The 12,113-nt window shown below is 35.1% G+C and overlaps 1 protein-coding gene across 1 annotated transcript; it reads right to left on the reverse strand.

The window, feature by feature from the left end:
* Nucleotides 1-525: 525 nt before the first annotated feature.
* Nucleotides 526-7,314, reverse strand: LOC132182774 (8-amino-7-oxononanoate synthase; the record flags this gene model as incomplete). Its single annotated transcript, XM_059596112.1, is given in 11 exon segments — nt 526-803; nt 1,352-1,420; nt 1,509-1,659; nt 2,856-2,944; nt 3,203-3,336; nt 3,601-3,688; nt 4,541-4,582; nt 4,683-4,921; nt 5,950-6,057; nt 6,188-6,330; nt 7,025-7,314. Coding segments are annotated over 11 exon segments (1,473 nt in total). The 3' UTR covers nt 526-676.
* Between the last annotated feature and the right edge of the window lie 4,799 nt (nt 7,315-12,113).

Here is a 12,113-nt window from a genome sequence, read left to right on the forward strand (position 1 = left end):
GCCCTCCTAATTTGCATGAGGATACAATGGCAAGGTGCCAACATTTTCTAGATTATCCCATCCATAACAATACTTTCTTTGCAAGTCATGTAAAGTTACCAAAAAAACAAAAACCAAAAATGAGTTTTCATATTTTCAGAGGCTTAAATTAATGTCAGTAGAAAAGACCGTGGTCCTAGCTTAGATTTCACATGCACAGAGGCAGACAAAAGAATAATGTAGACCAATAAACCCTTGGAAGTGATCTTAAAGCCTGTTTGAAATTGCGTTTGAAAAATAAAGCTTTTAAGTCAAAAAAACATTTTTTGGCAAAAGCTCCATTTTTAAGTTTTTGCTAAAAGTGTATTTTGACCATTTTTAGGCTTTTTAAATCCTTAAAAGTGATTTTAATTTTTTTACCAAACGACTATCTTTTTTTTCAAACGGACTTTTTGAGTGTTAAACGCACTTTTAAACTCCTCAAACACAATCACAAACAGGCCATTAGTCAGGTCATTCGCAAGCAATAAAAGCTTATAGCTGAAAAAAAAAAAAAAAAGACCAGGCTGCCCCTTAAAGTATATTTATTACTGCTGATTGACAGAACAATAGCAACATTTCAATCATTCTTGCAAAATTGAATCAATGCAATCCAGGAAAGAAAAGAAGAAGAAGGAAAAAAAAAAGAATTCAAACACTACAGCCTTGCATATCCAATTGGGATTTGGTAGCCAATATCTTGGAAATTAATGCAGTGCGAGAGTGCAGTGGTGAGCTTCTTCAGATCATCCATTGTGTGCACTGCACTCAGGGCTACCCTTAGCCTAAGTAGGGGGAAAAAGGAAATTAAAAAGATAAATTAGTGCATTGGAAAATAAAAATAAATAAATAAATAAAGGGTTCACATCCAGAATAGAACGTCAAATGATACTAGAAACTCAAATCAGACTATAATTGATGGCTTTGCTTTCGACGTCCAAACTTTGACATGAATGAATTAGCATTAGCCCTAATATCTCTTCCGCTGTCATCTTATACAAATCTATATGCATATGCATTTCCACTAAATAAAATGAGTTGTATTAAATAATCTTTTACACAATTCAGTTTGTTGATATTTTGGCCCAATCGAATATACCGTGACTTGAACAAACCATGGACACCTCTGGTCAGCAGATTAGATAGGTGGCTCATGGAATATGATGGGAGGATGTGGAAAACGCTAATGCATAAATACATACTCTTATGCATGCGTGAAGGATGCAATGAGCAAATCAAATCCCTTGTTTTCGGTTAGCGGAATCAAACATTCTTATTAAAGTCAAATTTTCAGATAAAGGTGGTAAACACCTGGGAACAGCAAACAACAAACCTGCATGAGTTGGGAGGCACTGTTGGGGGTCTGATTGCAGTTACATGGAAGCCAGATCTCAACAAATGCCTGTTCCAGAATGACCAACATTCAGTAGCAGCTTTAACAATGACCATAATCATAGAGAGAGAGAAAGAGAGAGAGAGAGAGAGAGAACCGGCTGGCTTGTAGGGCCTTTTCTTCACTCCCTACAATAAGAGATATTATGGGACTTGTGATGGGGATTCCAGTAAGAGTATGAAAATCGTGCACCCGTTGCCAAATTTCCCTTCTACGCCATGTCTCCTTTTTCGCCACAATTACAGCAGCTACATGTCATACTCAAGTTGTTAACATAGAAAGCATTTCACCAAGGAGACAATTATTGGATGCAGATAAGAATTTTTATTTCTGAAGGAGATTGTAACATATCAAGATATCACTCAACTGTAAAATAGTGTGATATGATCTGCAAAAAAGCATCCGAACACATATCCAGACACACACACACACACACACACACAAAAGACCTCTAATGTCCTAAGTCACAAATGGTGTGAGCAGCATTGCCAGTGTGAAAGCGTCAAAACTAAGAACATATTTAAGTCTGTTTATAAAGGACGATATAATTGAAATGGGCATATGAGGGTTCTTACTTATAATACCAAAAAACAGGTATACATATTTGAGTATAAATAGAAATTAATAAATGACACATTGGTTCATAAACTCATTATGAAGAATATAAATTAGCTAGGCCGTTATGTAATTACATATGCTTAACAAATATTTTCAGGCTTTGGTTTTTCTGGGTTCCAGTTACTTTGACAATTCTTCTACATGTTCTTTTGCTCATTCCATTTTCGACTTTGAGAAATGCACCAGAAAGAGTATGGCAGATGAATTGGTCAGCAAGAACGCATCAAAATCAGCTGTTGCAACACTGTGAACTGGGATAAAACTGTAGTGATTCTCTCTAAGAATCCTTTAATTGTCCTTGAATCTTGTATTCATGAAGAAAAAAGAATTCGCATGCTGAAAAGTTAAATTCACTGACTATAAAAAGCGAATTAGGCCAAATCTGCATTCAGATTGCCCATATACAATCTGAGTTTGAGTCTGTAACCTTTATCAGGCAAATCAAGTACTGAGGTAATGGCTACCTGTCTGCTTTGGCATTTGAAAGTCCCATATTTTTAATATCAAAGCTAAATCTGGAATTCTAACATATCTCCTACAATATGTACATTACTTCCTGACCTTTTATGCATACACAAGACATGCCAGATGATGCAAATCTCCGTAAACAGGAAACTAACCATAGTCAAACAATGAAAAGTACCAGAACCATGAACAAGAAAGAAATTATAGCTCGGATGACACTTCTTCCCCCACAAAAATGGGATAGAGGGTGAGATCGTGGGTTCAAAACCCACTGCGTGCATGTGTACCTTACCAATAATAAAAAACAAAAGAGCTTAATATGTGAATAAATGAACCCAACGAAAGGAATTCTAAGGTTTACCATGGGCAGCTGCAGCAATGGGGACTGGCATAGCAGTTGAAAATATAAAGGAGCGACCCCTTGATTGTATGAGTTGCTTCCAATTTTTGCTGTCATTACAGCATTCAGAAAAAAAGGCATAACTAAATCAAACATATTTTCACGTGCATGAGATAAAACATTCAAGGAACTCGTTATATAAATGCAACAGAAAAATGGTTGTTATGATAGATCTAATACAATGAAAAGTCTTATGTTCCCAAAAGTTTTCTAGACGAGTTCTGTTTCTGTTTATTTATTTCTATTCTTCCCCATCAGTACCTTGAGGAAAGAGTAAAGAAATAAAAAAAAATATAAAGAAAGATTACCTGCATGCTATGAATCCACCACTGCAACCTGCAGCCTTACTCAAAGTGCCAATGCATATGTCAACATCTCCTTCACAATTGAACTCCTCAGCTACTCCACCCCCATTTTTTCCACAAACAAATGTTCCATGAGCCTGACACAATAAAAAAAAAACTCTCAAAAAGAGTAACTACTTATTGTTCAGAGCATATATATCTGCATCGAAGTAGGTGAATAGTAAAGCCATTTTTGCCTGTAGCACACAAATAATACCAATGTGCATGTGAATGGCTAATAACTTCAATCCCAATATGCATGTCTACAAGACAGGCTCCAAACAGTTTCTTTTGATTCCATAAGCAACAATATATAAAAGTGACTTTTTTTTTTGATATGTTATATAAAAAAAGTGACTTACATCATCAACGATTAACAAGAACTGATGCTTCTTACGAAGCTTTACTAGCTCAACCATTGGTGCAAAATCTCCATCCATACTAAACAAACTGCAATAAAATGAGATCGAAGTCATCCACCAAGTTCAACAATGCACAGGTACACACTCACACACATGTTGAAACATTGACTTTGTAAATAATGAAGTCACAAGAAGGTTTAGAAGATAAGCTTAAAGAATAACACCTAACATAGTCTCTGTCAGCAGAAGGAACAATCACCAAGACATAGATATCATTAGCTAAACAAACAAAAATGAAAATGTTTCCCATTGATTAACTGAGCCCATCCTAGTACAGTCATTTCTGTGGTGAGAAATATGAACACTAAAGCCAAAACCAAATATGTTTGGTTTCAACATGCAAAACATGTGAAGCCAAGAAGACTTACAATTGATACTAAGTTTTATGCAAAGTGGATGAAGCAATTAAACTCAGGCTTAGACCTTATGCCATAAAGAATAAACCTCATGAATTTGTATTAAAAGACATCTTGGAAGTCCCTTATCTCATTTTCATAACTTATATCATAATCCGTTCTCATTATGGCCTGAATGAGAAGAAAGATTAAATGATATAAGCATGATCAGAAGTCTCCTAGTTGGGATCCATAAAATAAATGTGCTACATATGGAAACCTTTGACTTTAATGTATAAGTTCTAAAAAGAAATGCAGGATAAATTTGTTGATAATTATTCTCAATCCAATCCAAGATAAAAGTTTGTTAATGTCCATTTGACAACATAATATGTGGAAAAAAGAGAAGAAAATTTAGAATCTCATAGAAAGTACTCAAACAATTTACTGTGTTTTCCTGGTTGTTATTTTTAATTAGTTTTCTCAGCCTCAAGGAGCTTGCAGAAAATGAATTTGAAAGTAACACTTGATATAACATGACTAACCCATCAGTGACAACGACTTTCCTCTTCATTTTGCATTTCGATCTGTCAAAACACAAATGAATTGCAATAATATGAGTCCTGGGTTAGTATGCTTAACAATAACAGGGACACTGAACATTTCAGACAAAAGGTAAAAACCTACAAGAGCTCATTAAGGTGAGACATGTCACAATGTTGATAGATGAACACTTCAACACTTCGGTATCGCTCCGCAAGACGAATACCATCTATTATTGATGCATGATTCAGTGCATCAGAAAATATGGCAATCTTCTCTTCCTCCAAAAGTTTTCTGCCTGCAGCCAAGAGAGCAACAATATTTCCTAATGCTACCATTAAGGCCATATTGGCTGCAAACCCAGTAGGACAAAGAAGGCAATCCTATGGAATAAATTTTAAACAAGAATGCATCAGCTTTCGGTCGAAATAACTGGAAAGGTTATACGAATTACAAAAGGTGATCAAGAGAATACAACCAAAATATTAAACCTAATATTAAACCTCCAAGAAAACCATATAATTAATTTACGTGGTTTCAACAAAATCGAAATACGTATTGAAAATCCATGATCTGAAAAACAGTCATCATTGGAACCAGGTCAATCATGCAAGTAGAATTCCAACACTCTAGATGATATTCTTCCACACCCTGCCTCATGCCAACATTTCTAACTGCCTTATAGATATTTTGGTTATATTGATATGAACAGGTAGGCTTTATTGAGAAATGGTTTAATATAATATGAAGCACAAAAATAAATAAATAAATAGCTTAAGGAATTGTTATTGTCGTAGAATTTTCATGGAAATAGTTAGAGAGAAAGAGAAGGCTGGCAAATCTTACATAGCCTCTTTCACCCCCTATATATATATATATATATGTTAAATCACCAATTATTTAAAAAGCTTAGTTACTAGGAAATTGTGAATTTAATCAGTTAATTTATATTTTCACATTCCCCCTCACATGTGGGCTCAAACTTCCTCTCAACAAGTGCGGTCCAACACATGGAATATTTAACTGAAATTGGGGGTAAATTGTTTAAAGGTATACTAGTCTATCGTATATATTCTTGAGTTGTTACTCACCCGGCTGAAAAAACCGTTTTCTTTTCTTAAGGCTTCAAACTATACTACTCATTAAGACTACTATAATAGATAAGCATGGAAGTCCTTTTTGTCAAGATTTGAACTCGAGATCTTTGCTCCAATACCATGTTATAGAATTTGCATAAAACTACTTAGAGAGAAAGAGAAGGCTAGCGAATCTTATGCACTCTCTCACCCATTTATCATATATAATATTAAAATTCAATACAATGGCCAAAATACCCCTGTAACAAATCCCTATCAGTAACAGATTCTTCTAATCCTAATAAACTCTTCTAACAATTATTTTACACTTTTACCTCTTTTTTCTTCAGATCTGCCAAGCTTGACTCTAGTAGCCTATGGTAATTGGTATAGCCGCAAATTAGAGCAGAACCCCTTGGGCCCATTCCATGTTTTTGGGCTGCCTGGTTTACAATAAAGTTCATGATGTTATAGCAGTGTGTTCAGGAGAAGAGGAAAAATAATAATAAAAATAACAAAACCTATGAATCTGGCAAAAGTACAATTTGAGAAAAGAAATATCATCAAGCACACCTTCGCAGCAGCATTTCCAATTGTCGGATGTGAGCTCAAGCCCAAATAATCATTTCCAGAGAACAAAAGTAGCCTTTTGGATTGCTGAGGACAAGCCTTTTCTTCATTATCAGTTACTTCATCTCTACAGGAAGCCTCGTCTCCTTCAATGATGAGCGCCAATGAGAATGATAAGAAGCTACATCTTAGTAATATTCAAGATCTAACAGTTTCTTAATACCAAAAGCTAAGACATCTTTTATACCCTGTTGACGCCATTAAGATTACTCGGTGAAATCAAAGATATCACACATTTAATTATGAAAAAAGTTTCAATCAAAGGTTTATAACTCAGCATAATCGATCAAAATTCAAATATTCTAGGTCACTATATTCTTCAATATCTTCCCCCCAAATTTCCCATTAAATCAAAATGAACTCTGTCGTCCTCATCCGAACTCTATTGTCATCTGTCATGCATCATTTACCAAGAGCATTAGACACCCTCATTCACGTTCCATTATTGTCATCTCTCATCATGATCAAAAACAGAGTTGCATGTAGCAAAGAAATAAATGAAACCCATTTCACCGTACAATCCTCATTACGCGACTAAAATCTACTATACGCATATACATATTATTGATTTTACAATGACGCATTAATACAACGGTGGTCGACGTTTATTTATAATTCTTTTCTCTTTTTTTTGGATGAAAATTCAAAATTAAAGGAAAAGTGTCGTTAAGTTCGAAGTTCAGATACGCAGAGCATATTCAAGTTTCAAACATCATTTACAAAATTGAAAAAAAAAAATAAAGCAAATAACGACAGGAATAGGAGGAACAAGAAGCGTACCAGTACTGGGAAGGTCACGGATCCATCTTTGAAATGTTTCTTCGGCCATCTGAACCTCCACAGAGGACCGGTCCCAGGGCTGCATTTTATCAAACACCTGGAAGAATTCGTGTCCTTTTTCTTCTTGTTCGGAATTCGAGGAGTTTTGAGTTTCATTTTCAATGGCTTTTCCTGGCTGGTGACTGGAGAGGTGAATGGGTCTCAGAGACCGAAGGAGTTTCAAAGATTGAAGCTTTGCTAGTGCCTCTTCGACCAAGTTGTCCCACAAGCTCATTGTCTCCATTAGCAGAGAGAGAGAGAGAGAGAGAGAGAGATGAGACACTTATTAGAGTAGTTCAACTGCACTGCTAGGCTGCTAGCCAGGTTGAAGTAGTTGGGAGCATTGGGAAGAGTGACATCAACCACGGGTCGGTAGGCGGCTACGTGCGTGGTTGAATTTCACGACCATTTTTTAGTCTGGCGCTTGGGGCCTACCCCAAAAGGATGTGTTTGACCTTCCTTAAAGTAGTCAAATATATATAATATAATTATAAATATACCCAAAAAGGCAATTGGTTCAAGCAAAAGAACAAAGAACACGGTCAGCAATTAGCTATATTATTGTTGTTTACGCAATAACCGCTCAAGGGATGTGTGGGGCGTTCTCAATATTCCTTTTAGCTATGGCATTATTTGCGATTTGGGCATACTACCCATGGCCCTTTATCATGCTCATTTAACAACTCCTAATATTGATGCTAATTTGTTTGCTTCTTTTGTAGCAATAGCTTGTGACATGATTTGGATGGTCAAATATAAAGCTTTTTGAGGGCCCAAATACAATCAACTTTATGGATAGGTCGCCCATCAAAGGCCCGACACCCAATAGCCGAAGGACCTAAAATGTTGACAACTTACAATCAGGGGGTTTGAGAGGCCCGATGGCCAATATATAGAAGAAGGGGACAATCACTTAGTTACATGATTACATCTAATTTGTGTTACCAAAACTTTATTGAAATTTTATTTGACTCGAGTGTCAAACTGGTCTTGTCGGATTTAGCCCCGATGAACCTGTCTAACCTCCTTTCTCTCTTGCAACTCTTCACCCTAGTGGGTGGTGTGCGGTCACTGTACCAACAACTTTAAAATAACAATTCAAGATGGATGCCATTCAACTCACTACAATGTTTAGAGAAAACTTTTTAAGAGCCGGCCTTTTTTTCCTTCTAGGTTCAATTATGAATAATAGATTCATTTTCATGAATTTGTGAATGATTAAATTCCATTGTGAATAATAAATAGATAAGTCCATAATTTAGTAAACTATCATCATTTTGTTGCGAGCCCACTATTAACAAAGACATTAAAAAGAAAAAAAATAATAATAATAAAAAGATAGATTGGCTCGTTAGAGGGAGTCGTGGCTTTCAAGAGTCATAAGGGAACCTAGACTTAGACTTTTTACAAAAACAAGGTCTAAAGATTAATTTCTCCAGCATATTTTTTCATTAATAATCTCCCTTTAAAAATAGAAGGGAATAAAAAAACATGTACTTCTCACATTGTAAAGAACATATGTCATTTTATTAGACAAATTTGTAGCTATTTTTTGTGGAGATAGAGGAACAATACTAATCAAAATAGAACTCTAAATTATCCAAGTGGCCTACTAGGACTAGGACTGATTCTACTACTCACTATGACTCTTAACTCTACTAAGAAACAAATCTGACTCAACCTGGTACTCGGAGTACTAGTCCTTATGAAATTATAATTCCTTATTGGACTTGACTATGGGAAAATTACATCACATTTTCCTTCTTGAATGGCGTAAAAGAATTTAGATTACAAGAAAAGCTTTCTTCAATACATTATTTTTTGATAAGTAGCTTTCTTCAATACATTATTTACAGAAAGAGAACATTAATATAAAATAAAGAAGGAATTAAGGATTACAAAGCTAACTCAGCATATTTTCTTATGGAATGAGTTTCCTATTGGAGTAGAAATCGTGTTTCCATGTAATTTTGAAAAGTTGTAAGGGTTGAAATCCTTTGTTGTCTGCACTAAATGCCTTTCCTGCATTTCCTGCATTGCTTTCCTTTCCTTGAAGGCCAATTTTCTCTTGTCCAGAACTATCCTCAATGATATATAATGTTTTCCAATATTCTTGGAAAGAAAATAAGAATAAAGCTAATAAATGATTCCCTTCACAACTACATTACCTAAAATCAGCAAGGATATAAGGAAATTGGGAGCCATTCATTATACATAAGAAATCGAACAGTTTACTACCATTGTACAATGTAAAAAGTTAAAAGGATTTCCAATTCCAAGCAAATAGATCAATTAGACATACACATGCAAAGCCAAACACTAGTGCACAGCCCAAGTCTCTTAAAATCTCTTAAAATCAAATCAAACACCCACAAAACTCAACAAGAAGTCAAGAAATTTAACAGGCACAAAGATTACCACATCCCAACATTACTCAGATCACCGCATTGATCAACTAACATAACCCATTTCCCAATCAAATCAAAATACACCTAAAACCACCCAAAAACAACAGTCATTGCCAAAAAGAAACCACCTAGGACTTCCTTGTTTGTTTTGGTTAACATTAAAGATGAGTATATTTTGCTGAATATGACTTATTTTAATTGTGAAATTAACCCTAGGGAACTGAATTAGGATCAGCCTACAATCAAAAGCATTTGCATCGTATTCTCATAATACAATCCGCTAATTCTGATAACAATATATTTATAAGTTTAAAGCTTTAAAAATGACCAAAACAACATAAGAATAAAATTGAAATAAATTCATAGCAAAATACAAGACTGTTATGCAGAACAACAATGTTCTTACTTAGACAAGTAATAAACCGAATTAAACGAAAAATATATGCATTGAAAAAAGAAAGCTTATTTCATACAGCATAAAACAAAATAAACCATACCAATGCTTGTGATATGAGAATCAAAGAAGAAAGGTCTTGTTCTCAATAACCCAACAGTAGAATTTTATATATGCCAATGCTATTAAGTCAGCCAATGAATGAGTATCAACATAATCATCTCTAAAACTAGCATTGTGGAAACATAAAGAAAATATAAAGTGTAATGAGATTCTTGAAAATGTCACTAAAAAAAATCACATTTCTAAAGAAGGGGAGAAGTATAAAATGAAAGTAACATGTATAATATATGGATTTTCATCATACGCATTAGCTAATGTCCGTAAAGCAGTCAACTAGTCATTATAATTAGTTCGAGAAAATGTTTAATAAAGCCTCAAATAGACAATACACACAGAAATCCCATAAACCCTACGCCACTTTTACTGGAAGAGGTAAAAGTTAAGATAACAAAGTAAATAAAGTCTCTTAGTGAATAATATGAATTTAAGATTAAAAAAAAAAAAATTGATAATACAACAAGAGAATATTTGACACACTAATTCCCACAAAGAATCACCAACAGATTTACAAACTTTGTTTTTAAATGTTTTGCTTCTATGGCTGGAGGTGTTATCCAAATCCCAAGAGGAAGAGTGATAGTAGTAGAATGTAAATAAGTCTGTCCCTTAACAACTATGAACCGGAAGTTCAATCACATTCTTCCACAGATAGACCAAATAGAAATAGAAAAAAATAAAATAAAAAAATGTAACATTCAAGGGATCAAAAAAAATCAAAAATCAAAATCAAAATAAAAAACAGCATTGAACAAAAACTTTACTTCTTCTGCTCTAATATTGATAAAACCCCAAAAGATGATAATCATATATCATAAATGTCATTCCATTCCACAACAGGCATACATTAGTATAAAGTGGAATTAAACTAAAGCCACCAAATACATTACACTAATCAAAGGACCCAGCCACCCAACCACAGGGCAGAGAAAGATTTCCCCTTATTTCAGATCCATATTCTATCAGCCAGGGTATACAGAAGAAGTATAGGGATTTCCAATAAAATGTTTTCTAATATTCTTGGAAGGATAAGGTAATAAATGATTCCCTTCGTAATTACATTTACGAAAATTTGTAGAAACATAAGGAAATCGGGAACATTATGCAGCAGAAAATGGTGCAGCTACAACATTTATACATGTAAATCATTGATGGGATGTCTAATTCTAAGCAAATAGATTAATTAGACACAAATATGCTACTCTGTTAAAATAAAATCAGACACCCGCCAAATCTCGACGGGAAATCAACAGCCAACCCACAAAACCCAACGATCCAGCATAACTTTAATAGACCCAACTCCCAAATCCCATGATTTAGTAGAACTCACCCACAAAACCCAACGATTTAGTAGAACTTACCGACAAAACCAACAGACAAAGCCGACGTACATCCCCCATTGCATATTTGATAAACCTCGTTGGTGGAGGAGCTTTTGAGGCCGTCGTTTTGCTATGTAGTAGGGCCGCACACAACACCATTCTCGCTTTCTTGCCAAAATACCGTCAAGCGGTAAAAAATAAGAATCCCACTTTTACCTTGCTACTTAACTCCTCAAAAACATCGAACGGCTGCCATGTGTCCATCCCAACAACCACAATCAGATCACCACCATCGCTTCGAACTCATCCGTCATTAGTAATCTCAATCCACTTTTCCTACCTGAATAACCGAATAAAACAGACTTTTGAAATTTAAAATATAGGCGGTGGAGTCTCTATATATTTGAGTTTCGGGTAACGAACTTGCACGGTGAGAGTAGAATTAAGTTTTATCATCTGTCTACCGATAATCATTTGTGTTTGAAATTCTAGTCTTGCAGGAGAAGATAGAGATGACGCTACCGCTGGGATTTCGCTTCCGTCCCACTGATGAAGAGCTTATATTTGAGTATTTGTTGAGGAAGGTCAGGGGAGAAGAGCTGCCTTGGGATGGCATCCCTGAATTTGATCTTTATGGAGACAAGGCCCCCTCGCAAATATTTGGTGATCTTGGTGGTCGGGAGGAGGAAAAATATTACCTGTTTACAAGGATAAAGAAATTTAGCAAACGCGTGGCAAGAACAGCCGGCGACGGGACTTGGCATGAAGGCTATTGTAGTCAAATATATGATAGCTCGGGTCTGTTT

The sequence above is a fragment of the Corylus avellana genome, chromosome ca5 (genome assembly GCF_901000735.1).
Source record: "Corylus avellana chromosome ca5, CavTom2PMs-1.0".
NCBI classification, from domain to species: domain Eukaryota; kingdom Viridiplantae; phylum Streptophyta; class Magnoliopsida; order Fagales; family Betulaceae; genus Corylus; species Corylus avellana.